The following is a 16,947-nucleotide window of genomic DNA, read 5'->3' on the forward strand; positions in this document are numbered from 1 at the left end:
ATGTGATTAATATTTAATATGATAATGTTTTATTGTGGATAAAAACTAAAAAGTTATTTGTTGTCATGGTGATTCTGTATGGCAGGACTTCATAAGACAAACACTTAAATTGGATTTTTAATTGCAAACAAAACTGAATGTCGAAATACAAACAACAGTTCTTAATTATCAATAAATAAACAATCCTTGAAAATCTAAAAGTTCTGTTTAAAAAATCCAAACGAAACCTTTAATTTTTCAAAGTACAATTTTAGACTTTCAAAATAAAATTTTAGACTTAAAAAAAATGTTTAGGATTTTCAAAAAAAAAAAAAAAATCCAAACAATATTTTGTTTTAAACAGAATTTTTAGATTTTTTAGAGAAGCAGGGGCGAGAGAAGGAGGAGCAGGAAGAGGAGAGAAGGAAAAGGAGAGAAGAGGAGGAGAGAGAGAGGAGGAGCAGGAGGAGGTACAATTTTAAACTTTCAAAATAAAATTTTAGATTTTCAAAAAAAAAATCCAGATTTTCATTCAAAGTTTGGGATTTTCAAACAAAAAAAATAGATTTCCAAACAAATATTTTAGATTTTCAAACAAAACTTTCAGATAAAAACTATTTCAGCAGCAGGGTAAAAGATGAAAGAGTTCGATTTGTTTCCATTCTCAGAATAAGTGAAGCTACATTAAGTTTCGTTATATTACGTGGAAAGATTTCTGTAACTATTCATTTCACAGAACTGATTCCAAGACTTTTCCAAGCCTGGAAAACCTTTAACACAAAATATATAAAACATCATTTAAACACAGATCTGATTCATCTGCACAAATAAAACTGATTAATTCACTGTTTTGTTAAAATTATTATAGGAATCAACCAGCAGGAGACTGATAAGGATTTAAAGACTGACAAAGAAATATTACAAAATAATAAAAAATGATTAAAAAAACATGAGTGTAAAAAAGAAATAAATAATAAATAATAATTTAAAAAAAGTTAGATTACAAAATAGTTCAGTTCCTTCTCTGAGTTTGCCAAGATGGCTGCGTGAAAGCTGGAGAGAAACCACACCACTGTCACTTAGATTCCCTTGTTCTTAACGTGTTCTTATCTATCTCAATGGGAATTAACAACATACTTTGACAACTTCAACAACATACTCCGATGGAAAAAGAAACCGTTTAACTTTCCAGTTGTGCAGGTACACTATATAGAGCGTTGCTAGCTAGCTGCTACCGGTTATCACTAGCTATCTAAGCTAACTATCTAAGCTAACTAGCTACAACACAGCTTTCTTTTAAACAAGCCAACAAAATACATTTTTGTGTTTAGTGCTCAGCCAAACTGAGCAACTAGTTGATGGCACGCTAGTCGACGGCAGTACGGAGTGTACAATCACACATACAAATACAACACTATCGCCCCCTGGAAACCGTGGCTCCACTCACCTCCTCATCAAGCTGTGTCAGCTGCGCCCTCCTGGTGGATAAAGTCGCTGAGCTGGAGAGAAGAACCTCCACACTGTACAAGATCCAGGAAGCTGAAAAGTTAATGGATACCATCATCTTCAGTCCAGCACAACCTGCACCCAAGCCCCCGATATCTCTGCTTCTTCGCTCCCTGCTGTAGGAGTCGAGGAGGCCGCCGGAGCTGCCTCTCCTCCAAAGCCTGTCACTGCTCCGGGCACCGTCCCTGATGTCTCCTGGAACCAGCTTGGGGCTAGACCAAAACATGCAGCCCTGGCCAGCTCCACTCCATCCCATCAGGAGCGCTGGTCTATGGTCAAATGCGCCTCCTCACCACACCATACAGCTGCAGAACAGATACAACATTCTGGACCTGCATGACTTTCCTCTTCTGGCTGTGGAATCCCGGCCTCCTACATCCAGTGACCCCTGCAGTACTCCGCTGGCGCAGATCCCTCCATCTGTCACTCCTCGCCCCAGGTTTCGCTGCTCCATACCGCAATTTACACCTGCGCCGCAGCGAGATCCCACTCCTCACTCTGTCCACACACCTTCATCCACTCCTCCACCACAGTTGAAGTCTCCCTCACTGAACTCTCCCTTTCCAACCATGCTCATCATTGGAGACTCGATTGTGAGAAATGTGGGAAATAAATCTGCAAAGACATTTTGCTTCCCCGGCGCTAAGGTGGCAGACATCCAGGAAAAGTCTGCTAGCATCCTGGACACACACACACTCGCCCAGGATGTTGTCGTGCACGTTGGCTGTAACATAATTCCTGACCAGTCCTCCGAACTGCTCAAACGGGATTTTAATAAACTTCTTGACTCCCTCGAGGCCCACGGCAAGCAAGTTTTTATCAGCGGACCCATACCTCCTCACAGCCGAGGTGTCGCATACCTGGCTGAAATCAACATGTGCAGCCCGCAATGCAGCTTTTATTTACAATTTTAATCTTTTCTGGAAATGCCCATCTCTTTACCGCCCTGATGGTATCCATCCAAACGGCTATCGCACACCTCATGCCCAAATAATCCTCACCTGGTCAGCGCAGGTCACTACAGGCAAGCCTCCCCCTCACCTACATACAAAGCTAGCTCCCCCAAGGCGGGTTCACTACTGCTCTGCCCAAACTCTCTTATCTTATTTCTCCCCTACCCATTCCAATCAGAATCACAAACCGGCGCTCAAGCCCTCGCAATAAGGCCCAAGTTCTGAGCAACTTGACCTGCCTCCTGCAGGTCCCCATCACCACACCTGGTGAGCGCACGTTCAGCACGATCATTAATCTGGCCATGCTGAACATGCGCTCTCTCTCTAACAAAACCTTCATCATAAATTACCTAATTACAGATCACAACCTGGACATTTTTCTACTGACAGAGACATGGCTTGGCACCGATGCACCAGCTATTGCCCACCTGCCCACCTAATTTTATTTTTTTATTTTCCACAAGGGGGTTTAGGAGGGGCATCGGTGCTGCGTCACTTTTGTGCGTCACTACGCCTTTGTTTTTAGCAGCCCTCCGATTTTCTGCATCACAGCCTACAGACCACCCCAATATTCTTCCTCTTTCATCAGTGAACTTTCTGTATTTTTATCAATCATACACACTGCTTATAACAGGGTTTTAATAGCTGGTGATTTTAATCTACACGTTGATAGTATCTCGGACGCCATGTTCAGAGAATTTTTAAACCTTTTATGCTGCCTAGATTTTAAACATCACGTTGCACAGCCGACTCACAACAGGGGACACACCCTGACTGTGTCTGACCACTACTGTGTGTATTTTAACATCGCCAATTTTTACCCTCAGGAGGCCCCCAGTGAGGAAACGTTACCTGACTTCTGAAGTGGCTGCAAATTTTATTGAGATTTTACAGAGCACCCCTGCTGAGGTTTTACCTGCACCCTGTGATTTTGTTGTTGACAATTTTAATTCCAAACTAAAATCAACACTGGACTCAGTGGCTCCACTTTTAACTAAAACTGTAAAAACAAAACCTGTACCACCGTGGAGAACCGATAACATCAAAAAACTAAAAAGAAATTGCAGGTGTGCAGAGAGAAGGTGGAGAAAAACGAAATTGACAGTTCACCATGAAATACTACAACTCAAAACTTACAATAACGCAGTCAAACAGGCAAGAATTTCCCATTTCTCGAAACTCATCACAGACAATAAAAACAACCCCAGGTTTCTTTTCTCCACCTTCGATCTTTTAACCAACACCAGTTTTAATAAAGCTCACATGACACCATCAGAGGCCCTCTGCGAGGACTTTGCAGACCACTTCAGAAGTAAGATCGATGGTATCAGATCCAGTCTTTTATCCCAGAATGCACACCTGAACCATCGCTCTTATCTGAGGAAACACTGGAGAGTTTTGCCCTGGTTGATGCAAGGACACTTGATCGAGTTTTCTCCCAAGTAAACCCAACAACCTGCCTTTTAGATCCTATTCCCTCTTAAAATCATTTTATGCTTTCTTTGAGGAACACATTTTAATTGCTCTCTTCAGACAGGTGTCTTCCCCACTGCTTACAAAACGGCAGTGGTGAAGCCCCTTCTGAAGAAGAGTAATTTAGACCCCAACATTTTAAATAACTACCGGCCTGTATCCAACTTAGCATTTTTAAGTAAAATTTTAGAAAAACAGTTTTTTATAGAAATATCAATCTGGTTTTAGAATGAACCACAGTACAGAGACAGCTCTTTTAAAGATTTTAAATGACTTCAGGTGTAATTTAGATTCACAGAAATTAACAGTCTTGGTTCTACTGGATCTCAGCGCCGCCTGCAATACAGTAGAACATCACATTTTATTAAACAGACTCCGAACCCTGGTCGGCCTCTCTGGTACTGTTTTTAACTGTTTCATTTCTTATCTCTCAGATCGAAGTTTGATTGTAAGTATGGATACATGCTCCTCCAGAATGCATGAAATCAAGTGTGGGGTTCCCCAAGGGTCAATTTTAGGAGACACACACATACGCTGATGACACACAGCTGTACATCGCCGTGTCTCCTGATGACACAGGGCCAATTGATACCCTTTTAAACTGTATTTTTAGATATCAAGTCATGGATGGCAGCGAACTTCCTAACATAGGCAGGGAGGTTTTGTTGAATGTTTTGGAGAACATTCTGTGCAGAGAAATAGGGGAGGATTTTCTGTTGGTGTCAGATAATTCAATTTTCAAGGTTTCCTCAAGCTATTTTTCTAACACTAAGATAGGTTTTGACCATCTTAAGAACATAGCCAGAGTTGGCCCGTTTCTCTCTCAGGCCAACACGGAGGTGCTGATGCATGCTTTTATCTCTTGTCGTTTAGACTATTGTAATGTCCTGCTCTCTGGTCTTCCCAAAAAGAGCATCCACAACTTACAATTATTACAAAACTCAGCTGCACGCGTGCTGACGAGGACCAGAGGGTATGAAAAGCGCTATATAAATAAAGTTTGATTTGATTTGATATCTAAAACAGAATCATTGAATAAACTGAAATAAAGTTTGAGTTTCTCTGACTCGCCCTGAGGGGGCGGAGCTTCATCCTGAGGGGGACGGAGCTTCGCCCTGAGGAGGCGGAGCTTAACCCTGAGGAAACAGAGCTTCACTCTGAGTGGGCGGAGCTTCGCCCGAGCAGGTGGAGCTTAACCCTGAGGAGGCGGGGCTTCGGCTGAAGACATAAAAGAGGAAAAAGACGTTAAAATACAGTTATCATTTATAACATTTACACTTTTAGTAATTAGCCTTTTTTTTACAAAGCATAAAGAGTCTTTTAAATAAATAAACAACATTTAAATTCACATTAAGTACTCAGATCTTTTAACATACCGGGATGAGGTTTAAAAATGACAAAAAAAAATACAGTAAAAAAGTTACATTTAATTCAAATTTAATTTAACAATCCAAACGTTTTGTTTGTGGATCTCAAATTTGTGTTAAAAAAAACTAGAATGTGTTAAAATCTATGTGCGTCTGTTTGTGTGTGTGTCAGTTTGTGTGTATGTGTGTGTGTCTGTGTCAGTTTTGTGTGTGTTTGTGTGTGTGTCAGTTTTGTGTGTGTGTGTGTGTGTGTGTGTGTGTGTGTCAGTTTTGTGTGTGTGTCTGTGTGTGTCTGTGTCATTGTGTGTGTGTGTGTGTGTGTGTGTGTGTGTGTGTGTCTCACCCTGGACTCTAGTCAGAGCGTGCTCCAGACCCTTAATGGCTCTGACTTGGTTACTTTTGAACCTGGCCAGACCAAACTCCTGTCAGAGAAACACACAGAGTCAGAGCTGTGTTCACCACCAGAGACTTTAGTGTGTGTGTGTGTGTGTGTGTGTTGTTTTAATGTGTGTGTGTGGTGTAACGGTGAGCAGAATGACTGTCTGCAGTAACTCGCTAAAGCTCAGATGCAGTTGAAACCAGAAGTTTACATACATTATATAAAAAGACACTGAAGGGCTGTGTGGGTAATACCCGGAATGAAGCGGGTCTCACTTGCCAAAACGCCCCTAATTTGAATACGAGCAGCCCCTGAAAACAGCCTGGTTACTGGTTGGATAGATCGCTAAGCGGGATGTGACTCTACACAACAACAACACGGCATTTGTAAAAGCCAGAGAAGCAGTGTTCCAAACTTAGCGACTTTGTTGCTAAATTTTGCAACTTTTCAGACCCCCTTAGCGACTATTTGACAAGAAAGCGACTGGAGACAAATCCAGCGACTCGTTAAGAAGAGTTAGCTCAGTTAGCTCTGTAGCAGTACAGTGTGTATGTGTTGCTGCTGCAGAAGGTGTTCACTTAGTGATCTCTGTTTGTTTACAACAAGCACCGGACACTCTATGCACAGTAAGCTATGCCGGTTAATTCACAATCACTGGCCCTCATTTATCAAAACATTTATACGTCAGAAAGTGAGCATAAAGTGGGCGTAAGATGATTTCTACGCAAGCCTCGGCATTTATCAATCTGGACGTGAGCGGATGGTACGATCAGATCTCACGTCTGCTCTCAGCTCGTGTACGCAAATTTGAGTCAGTGTGAAGTCACACGTCTGAGTTGAAGAATTGATTTTAGACTATTGTATCAATGCCTGGAGCTGATCAAACTTTGTGGTGTTTTGATTTTTAATAGTGACAAAGCAAAACATGTTTAGACTACATCATTTATCATTAAAACATAATCCAAAAATAAATACACCCTGCGATCGTGAAATTCTTGAAACAGAATACCAGCCGAGGCTATTAAATGTTGTTGTCTTCTGCTGTTTACTGTTATCCAGCTCCCACACCGGAGCGTCAGCGTCTCCTTCACCAGCGGTGCTGCCCGAATAGAAACATTTCCAATCATCGCTGTCACACGCTCCTCTGACTAGGACATCATTATTAGTAAATGTAAAGAGGTGAATAATATATCTCCATCACAATAATAGCAATAGTCGGATATTATATAGATTACTAGGCTTTATATATCAAGATGTAATTACTCAAACCTCGCCGGGAGTTTAATAGTCCGCTACTCTGCTGACAGCACCACTGATTTCCTTCTTTTTCACTTTTTATGCTGCCAAACAAAACCAGTTTGTTGTGTTGCAGCTGTTGGACGTCAGCGTTTCACTTTCTGACTGAGAAATTCCTCTTCTTTTGGATTAAAACTTACTTTAAAACATTGTTTACCTCCTTCAACCAAAAAGCTGAAAACTTCTAAGTCTGTGCTCCAAATGTAAAATATTCAGTGAACTTGTTTGAGTTTATAACTATAAGTAGGCCTACTTTTATTTCATAAACTCCGTCGCTGCGTATTTCTTTAATATGTCTATATTGCCCCTATTGTTAATTGTAACGGTGCACTTTGCAAATAAAGCTGACTTTAGAGGGTGAAAAAATCCTCTTTTTGGCCATATTGCACCCTTCAGTGTCGTAAACTCTGAAGGCGAGCCTTCTGAATCGGGTATATATTAGGGCGTGGTATTTAAATTACACATGTTTCGAGCTGCCACATTTATCAACAGCCGATCATTCTTACGCTGTGGTTGGCGAGATACGATCGTTTGATAAATCACACGTGGACCCTGTCGTAAGACAAAATATACGCTGATAAATGAGGGCCAATATGTTTATGATCAGCGGAGACTCTGTGCATAATTAGCCATGCTGCTTTCAGCTGCTGACGTTGTGCACAGTTAGCGACGACAAAAACCATACGTCACCTCCAGAGTCTCTAAATCCCTCTGGGGGCTAACTTTTAGCGGAGACACATTGGGCCTCATTCATGAAACGTGAGCAGAACGAATTTGTGAGTAAACCATTCGCAGACGGAAATTTACGTGCATCTCCGCATTCATCAATATTTTAGTAGCTCCGATCTTTTCGTAGCTACTAACAAAATCTACACATGCTGCTGACCACACGTAGTGCTTGTGTAAATTTAAGAACGCATATAAATAATGCTCGTCACTGTTGGAAATTACAATTTTAATTCATAATGCGTTCTGTTATGTACACAATACGCAGATGCCTTTGAAACATGTGATATAAACATGACAAACGATTAAAAATATAACATATTTAGTTAAATTAGTTGGCAATTGGCGGGATTAAGATTCAGATTAAACTCATAATTGTGAATTATCTATGTAAATTGACGCATCCTGCCTGCAGTTCTCAGAGGTATCATTAAATTAATGCCAGAGTATATCCAATTTCCATACGGCGCACAACGGCAGACAGAAGTAATGCAGGGGTTCAGTGCAGTTGCAAACATGCCAGGTGTTATCGGTGCCATAGACTGCACACACGTACGCATCAAGGCTCCATCCGGTGATGCATTTGCTTACATTAACCGGAAAAACTTTCATTCCGTGAATGTGCAACTGATCTGTGACGCAAAGTGTGTGTTGTTAAACGTTGTGGCACGGTGGCACGGTGGGACGCATGACGCATTCATCCTGCGTAATTGCGCAGTTGGCACGCGTTTGGAGGATGGAGCTGTGAGAGACGGCTGGCTCATTGGTAAGAATATAGCCTGCATAATCACATGTGTGTGTTATATATGGACTTACCTTTCTATATCCATAGGGGATAGGGGTTACCCACTGACGCCGTGGCTTATGACCTCACTGGCCAGCCCGCAGACACCACAGGAGCATACAATGAGGCGCACGCGGCTACTCGGGCCGTTGTAGAGCGCACCAACGGGGTATTTGGACTCTGAGCGTCCTCCTCCTGTGGCAGATGTATTTTTTTTGTGTGCGCTAATGCGTTTCTTTGCGTCAAGTTTAATGTCAAACCATTTACGTTTAACCTCTGCTGTAGTTCTTTGCACTACAGAAACCACATTTACTGCGTCCGTCACCTCCCTCCACGCTTTCGCTTTGCCTGTCCCTGTCACACCACTACTAACAGATGAAAATAAAAATTTTTTTTTGGACTCCACTTCTCCCAAAATAACTTCAATCTCCGCTTCGGAAAAATTCTTTTTTCTTTCTCGTTCTTTTTTTCTTTGTGCCATGACTGACAGGTCGACAGGATGCCTCTACACACCTCCTTATATGGTGGTCATTAGCAATTCATGGGCGGGGTTCATGCTAATTGCTGATTATCGGGAGCGCGCTGCCACCTTACGATGGATTGGCATTCATGATCATACACACGTGTTTACGATCAGATCTGAGTTTCCCGCGGCGTTCATGAATCCGGAGTAGGTTTTTAGTAGCGTAGGCTTTTATGTGCAAATCTACGCACAAATCTACTAACGTTTCATGAATGAGGCCCATTGAGTGTGCAGACTTTTGAGAGGGTGTGGCCTGAGACTTTCCCGATGGCCACTTTCCCCCTAGTCGAAACACGGCTATATGTTATTTTTTTCTCACTGTCTAACATGAAATCATTCTTCTGAAACTCCTGACTTTGAAGAAAGTAATAAAAAATGTCTAAAAAAAACCTTCTCTCATTATTCTGGAATTTAGCAAATATAAATAATTTTGGTAATCCTAATTGACCGAAACAGGAAAAGTTTTATCTGATTTAATTTCAGACAGTGAGGAAAAAAAAGATTATGTGTCTTTTTATAGTATAGTAAACTTCTGGTTTCAACTGTAAGTCTCTGCATCACTGAGAGGATGAAGAACCTAAAAACATGAGTCCTGCTGGTCTCTGTTCTCTGGTTTCCAACTAGATCTATGAGTTCTGGGGGGGCAGGGTTCAGTGGGTCACCTGTATGGGCCGAGCCAGACCGTAGACCGCCGACATGATCCACGCCTCCCGCCGCAGCTTGGTCCAAGATGGCCGACTACGGTCCTCCTCAAACAGACATCGCTCCACCACGGTCTGACAGAGAGACGAATTATTAAATATGAAACACATTCCATCTGGAAATATATTTAATATAATAAACATTTCATCTGGAAATATTAAGTATAATACACATGCCATCTGGAAATATACTAATTATAATACACATTCCATCTGGAAATCACACGTTCAAACAATTTTATATTAGAGCTTTAGACAATTATATCTCACACAAAAGATACTAAAATATGATTTATAATTTTATATTTAATTATAATAATTTGAGATTTTTTTATTGGCTATTATAATAATATATAATGTCATATATAATGTTATTTTATTACTGAGCTTTTTCAGATATTTAAAAACCAAAAAATATTCTTTTTAATGAAATAATTACATTTTTTATTGGCTGTTATAATATATAATTATGATACACAAAAATGAAATAAAATGTAATGTTATTATTTTACTTATGAGCTTTTTATGATATTTAAATACAAAAAATATTTTTGATTAAACAATTAAAAGAAAAAAAATAAATTAAGGTATATTTAAAGATGATATGTGTCTATTTCTCACTTTTATTGAGTCAATATATTGATAAAAAGTTATTATTATTATAATATATGATTATTATCATTATATCAAATCTTTGGACGATATTTGCTGATATCACACAAAAAGCAACTAAAATTGGATTTAATTATTTTATTTCTGAGCTTTTCAAGACATGATTATTACTCCTATTATTATTATCATTATAATTATTATTTATACTTATATACTTATTATTATAATATATAATCATTATACACAAAAAGCCACTAAAATGTTATTCTATTATTTTATTTCTGAGCTTATTCAGATATTTACATAAAAAACATTATTTTTAATTAAGTGATTAAAGAAATTATTCTTTTGTTATTATTTCTATCATCATAACATAAATAGAGTTGCAACGATTAATCGATTAATCGAACAATAATCGATTATTAAATTAATCGTCAACTATTTTGATAATCCAATAATTGGTTTGAGCATACATATTTTTAAAGACAATAGTCCAAACTAGAAAATTTCCTCTGGGGAAATTCTGAAAGGGCCACGGGGGCTACTGCCGGTGTGTGTACACTATGATGAGATTCTTCAGAGATTTCAAACAATTAATATTAATAATGTTATGATGCTATATTATATACAAGGAGCACACCTACAACAAGCATTCCTTTTCAAGTATTTATTTATACAGCAACCTATGCCCTTTCAACCTCAAAATGTGTGTGTGTGTGTGTGTGTGTGTGAAACATGTGTATCTGGAGGAGTGTGCGCGCTTACGTGCGCATTTGTGTGTGTGTGTGTGTGTGTGTGTGTGTAACTAAAATCACATAAAGTTACCTGTGTGTGTGTGTGTGTGTGTGTGTGTGTGTGTGTGTGTGTGTGTGTGTGTGTGTGAAGCATGTGTATCTGGAGGAGTGTGCGCGCTTACACGTGTGCGTGTGTGTGTGTGTAACTAAAATCACATTGCGTGCGAAAAAGACGCGAAAAACTGCCGTGAAAAACTGCCCAAAATTTTTACAATTTTTGATTGACGCAATTGTGTCTGGAAGAGGAAGAAGAAAAAATCCACAGTGTAACAAGGCACTTACAATAGCTGTAGGGGCCAGTGCTCGGTGCGATTGCCCTGTGGCCCTAATTCTCAGATTTCAGCTTCTTCAATGTGAATATTTCTGGTTTCTTTGTTTCCTTTATGACAATAAACTGAATATCTTTTTGGTTTGTGGACAAAACAAGAGATTTGAGGACGTCATCTTGTGGTTTGGGAAACACTGATTGATATTTTTCAACGTTTTATTGACCAAACAACTAATCGCTTAATCGTTAAAATAATCGACAGATTAATCGTTAATGAAAATAATCGGCCCGAAATATATATATGTCTATAAGGAGGTGTTGGTGCGAACCATGAGTGTGTTGTGGTTGAGGTTCCAGGTCATGGTGGTGAGTGTGTGTGTGTTTGGGTCGACCACGCTGTCCTCCAGGACGTAGACCGCCCTCGCCATCTGAGGAGGGAAGACGCGCTCTGCCCAACCCGGCAGACGGTTGGTCTTCAGCAGCAGACGACGAGACAGTAGCAGGTTAGAGGACGACACCTCCCGGGACAGGACGTCCTCAGAGAGGACATGGGAGCTGAGACAGAGAGACACAGGGACACACACACACAGGGACACACAGGGACACACGTTAGTACAGAGACACACTGTGTGTCTCTTCACAGTAGTCTGTTTGTGTCTAAAATGTGTCAGTTACAAGGTTATTATAGTTAAGGAAAACTAACAAAATAACGAAAACTAGAATTGAAAAAACATTTTCCTTAACTGAAATATAAATAAAAACGAGTTTTTTAACTAACTGAAACTGTATTTTGTGATTACAAAACTAACTAAAATTATAGTGAAAATGTCCTTCGTTTTTGTCTTTGTCAACTATTTTTCTTGTTTTTGGTTGATATGAAATCTATTTCATCTATCTGGTTTTATGACTTAATAAACTTATTGGGGCTGAGATGGATCAGACAAAGGAAATAAAGGAACATTTATTGTGACCTTGTTGAATCTCACACCCAACAAACTAAACACTAAACACTACCAAACTAAAACTAAGCATTTTCCCCAAAAATAAAAACGAATTAAAACTAGCAAACACACTTTAAAAACAAATTAAAACTAACTGAAATTGAAAACAAAAATTGGCAACGAAATTAAAACTAAAACTAATGAAGAATCCAAAGCTATAATAACCTTGGTCAGTTAGTGTGTAAAACTGATCAGTTAGTGTAAACTCACAGTTTTCAGTTAGTGTGTGTGTGTCTACATATGTGTTTTGTGAAGAGAAATGAAGAAATTGTTTCTACGTTTCTATGTATAAATTGTTTCTGTAGAGTGGCATCTGCGGCCTCAAACGCAGTTTCCAAATGTATTTTTTGACAATTTTTTCTCTCCATTTGCACTCTAGTGATGATGTCATCCACTCTAGAATCTCCATAGGGTAACATTGGGGGGATTTCTGGCCGAGCCGGTCGATTTGGTACCTTTTTAGTGTATGTGCGACCAAAACTCTGGGAGGAGTAGTCGACCGAAAAAACATGGAAGAATAATAGGAGGACCTGAGCCCCCATCCATGGCTCAGGTCCTGGTCCAGGCACTGGTCATCTCATGCCTGGACTACTGCAACTCCCTCATGGCAGGTCTGCCTGCCAAAGCCATCCGACCTCTGCAACTCATCCAGAATGCAGCTGCTCGATTGGTCTTCAATCTTCCCAAATTTTCACACACAACACCCCTCCTCCGCTCCCTCCACTGGCTACCAGTGGCTGCTCGGATACGCTTCAAGACTCTAGCTCTGGCGTACTCTGCTGCTAACGGTTCAGGTCCTACTTACATCCAGGACCTTGTCAAACTCTACACCCCTGCCCGTCCTCTCCGCTCTGCATCAGCCAAACAGCTGGCGACTCCCACCCTCCGTGGGTCAACTCGCCTCAAAACCACTTCCAGACTTTTCTCTGTCTTGGCTCCCAAATGGTGGAACGAGCTCCCCACCGACATCAGGACCTCAGACAGCCTGTACATCTTCCGCCGCAGGCTCAAGACCTATCTCTTCCAACAATACCTCGGTTAAGCCATGGTCACCTAACACATATATATATTTAAAAAAAAAAAAAAAAAAATTGCTCTTCTTCTTCTTCTTCTTCTTCTTTTCTATTCTTTTCTTCTTTAACATATAGCACTCCTGTAGCAATGACAGTTAGCTCTTAAAGTTATGTACTTACTTGATTCCTGTGGTCTATGTCTAGTACCATCAGGTTGAATGCACTTATTGTAAGTCGCTTTGGACAAAAGCGTCTGCTAAATGACATGTAATGTAATGTAATGTAATGTAATGTAAAAGCCGGGTGGAGAGTATATAGTGTGCTTTTTCAAGCACACTCAATGAGACATAACTGTATATTGTGAAACGGAGGACATTTCTATGTAGAAAGAGACAATGGGGACTTTTTAAAATATTGTTGATTTTGTTGGAAGGTGATATTTAGTGAAGATGAGGACGCTGTTAGAAGTGAGGAGTTATGTTAAAGAAGAGACAGTTTTAAAAGTAGAGGACTTTTTTGCAAAGAGGAGGCAATCCTGGAAACTAAAGACATGGGGACATTTTTTGTAAAGTTTTGAAAATTAAAGACATTCATGGAAAATATGGGAATTTCTGGATCAGCAGAATATTTTGGCGACGTTTTTAGAAAGTTGAGGACATTTTTTGAAAAAGTAAAGAAAGTTTTCGAAATTAAGGACATTCAGGACAATGTGAATTGAGGACATTATTGAGACGTTCAGAGGTTTCCTCTTGTCTCCAGTAGAACAACTCGTCCCACATGGACAGACAGGAGATGTGTCCTGTGTGTACCTGTAGGGGTTGGGGTAGCGCTGCCAGAAGGCTGCAAACACCTGCTGCCACGGACTCTGAATGTCCTCCTCACTGTAGAAATACCTGCCCATGTCCACACACACACACACACACACACACACACACACACACACACACACACACACACACACACTCAGGCAGCTGACAGCTGACTCATTCAGCAGCTGGAAGAAAAAGAAATGACAAACTTCATGTATATTTTTCATGACTTTAATTATTAACGCGCTAAAAACTGAGTGTATTAGTTCTTCAACTGTTGCAGTAAATGGTAAATAGATTTGCATCTGTTCTAGACCTTTTGTATTTTGCGACAGCGCCCCCAATTTCATTGGAAGCATTACAAACTATTGGACGAAGACGACGATCCGCGTGAGTACTGAATGTGAATCAAAATCACAATCAGCGAAATGCATGTTTTACTGTGATATGTTGAACACAATATGACTGTCGTTAGCACGGTAATCTGAAAGGCATGTCAGATATGGGTTAAACTAGAAAGTAATAGTTACAGTAGTGTTCAAAATAATATCAGTCCAATGTGACTAACCAGATTGTGGCTTGAATTCAGAGTTTGGGGCTCATCTCACAAACTGTCTGCGGCCCTTGGACCCAAAAAGAACAATTTTACTCTCATCAGTCCACAAAATGTTCCTCTCTTTAGGCCAGTTGATGTGTTCTTTGGCAGATTGTAACCTCTTCTGCACATGCCTTTTTTTTAACAGAGGGACTTTGCGGGGGATTCTTGTAAATAGATTAGCTTCACACAGACGTCTTCTAACTATCACAGCACTTACAGGTAACTCCAGACTGTCTTTGATCATCCTGGAGCTGATCATTGGCTGAGCCTTTGCCATTCTGCTTATTCTTCCATCCATTTTGATGGTTGTCTTCCGTTTTCTGCCACGTGTCTCTGGTTTTGCTCTCCATTTTAAAGCATCGGAGATCATTTTAGCTGAACAGCCTATAATTGTTTTCACCTCTTTATAAGTTTTCCCCTCTCCAATCAACTTTTTAATCGACAATGTCTTGAACGACCCATTTTCCTCAGGCTTTCAAAGAGAAATGCATGTTCAACAAGTGCTGGCTTCATCCTTAAATAGAGGCCACCTGATTCACAAAATTCCCACCTGTTTTTTCACAAAATTGATGACCTCAATGATTGAATGCCACACTGCTATTTTTTTTAACACACCCCTTTCAACTAATTGCCCAATTGCACAGCCTTAAGAGCGTGCATATCACGAATGCTGGGTCTTGTTGGTTTTCTGAGAATTTACTGCACCTACTGGTACCTTGTTTGTTATATTGCAATAAAAAAGTATATTAAAAATCTGGATTAATCTGGTAAATCACATTGGACTGCTATTATTTTGAACACTACTGTAAGCTTGTTAGCAGTGAACAGTTTGACCCGCACATTTTGTTTCATGAAACCGAAGCGGGATGGCGATCAATGTCAGTATGTGCTTTAAATTAAACATGATTAATGATTAAAGCAATAAAGTGGATGATATGAGAAGAACATGTATGGGCCTATGTTTTCATACAAGCATGAAACTGTTTAGGCTACATGTTGGTAATTAGTGTACTTTATGCTAAAATTTAATTTTGAATGAATTTATGTATTTCATGTAATACATTCCATTTATATAGCACTTGTCTAGACACTCAAAGACACTTAACAGAGAATTAATAAATAAATAAAAGAAAAATAATTAGTCAAATGTTGGTACTTTTGAAAGTTTTGAATGCAGGACATTTACTGCAGTGAAGCAATCTGATTACTTGTTCCATCATTACTCTGCCAACAAAATAACAAGTATCAAAAACCTTTTATTCCTGTCCAGATTTAAATCTTTCAGGATTGAAACGGGTTATAAATTTGAATACTTTGGCGGCGCAAAAGGATCTGCGTTGGCCGGGAATCGAACCCGGGTCAACTGCTTGGAAGGCAGCTATGCTAACCACTATACCACCAACGCCTGTGGAATCACAGAATCTACGGTGACCTCTTTAAACAAGATGAACAGTGCCATGTATTAACGGTTATGGTTTAGTAGGTCGTTATTATTACGATTTAGACGACTTACATTACTAATTTTACTACTCGGGATAACTTGGTAACTAGCACACATGCCACGAGTTAAGGACAAATATACATAGATATAATAATCGTGTTTTTTCAGGCTAATGAGCGTGCACTGTTGGTTAAACCGACACCAACGTTAGCTAAACGAAATAAACTGTAGCTAACTTTACACTCGTTAACTAGTTACCTTCTAGTTAGCCGTTAGTTGTCGCTGCTAAATGCCAACTAGCTCTTGAATTATTAATCTGCTGTGTGTTTGAGCGAAACTGTCAACAACCTCTTAAAGATTACTTATTCTGGTAAGTCAGCCAACTATTAATTAAGCTAATTAGCTGTTTCACCCCAGTTATCGTTACTGTAAGCTAACACGTTAGCATTCGGAAGCAGCTGTTGTAGTTGCTGAGGAAGCTATCAGCTATGGCTAGCCCTGGAGCTAACCTACCTGCAGCCTGTGACTGCCAGCGGGTGGAGTTCGGTGCTAGAGCCCGCTGTAGCATGTATCATGAAGCAGGAGAGAGCGCTGAGGCAGCATGAGAAGCTTCAGGTCCACAGCTGTGAGCTTCCCTCTGTCCGCCACTAAAGGACCAGCTGAAATAATAATAAACATAATAATAACAATAAGACTAATAAAAACAACAATAATAATAATAATA

At 39.9% G+C, this 16,947-nt stretch overlaps 1 protein-coding gene and 1 non-coding gene across 3 annotated transcripts; both read right to left on the minus strand.

The window, feature by feature from the left end:
* Positions 1-12: 12 nt before the first annotated feature.
* Positions 13-16,889, minus strand: LOC131989918 (PRELI domain-containing protein 1, mitochondrial-like). Of its 2 annotated transcripts, none has more exons than XM_059355278.1 (6): positions 16,737-16,889; positions 14,185-14,369; positions 11,691-11,916; positions 9,649-9,762; positions 5,622-5,700; positions 13-5,129 (listed from the first exon to the last, which is right to left on the minus strand). In XM_059355278.1, exons 2-6 carry the CDS (start codon positions 14,274-14,276, stop codon positions 5,104-5,106), a joined length of 537 nt encoding a protein of 178 aa, XP_059211261.1. In that variant the 5' UTR covers positions 14,277-14,369; positions 16,737-16,889; the 3' UTR covers positions 13-5,103. The 2 variants fall into 2 exon arrangements, with proteins under 2 accessions (XP_059211261.1, XP_059211262.1); XM_059355279.1 differs by lacking the exon at positions 16,737-16,889 and adding an exon at positions 16,482-16,710.
* Positions 16,116-16,187, minus strand: trnag-ucc (transfer RNA glycine (anticodon UCC)). Its single transcript has one exon. It is a non-coding gene; the product is annotated as a tRNA-Gly (tRNA).
* Positions 16,890-16,947: the final 58 nt, after the last annotated feature.

Source organism: Centropristis striata, chromosome 17 (assembly GCF_030273125.1).
Source record: "Centropristis striata isolate RG_2023a ecotype Rhode Island chromosome 17, C.striata_1.0, whole genome shotgun sequence".
Classification (NCBI taxonomy): domain Eukaryota; kingdom Metazoa; phylum Chordata; class Actinopteri; order Perciformes; family Serranidae; genus Centropristis; species Centropristis striata.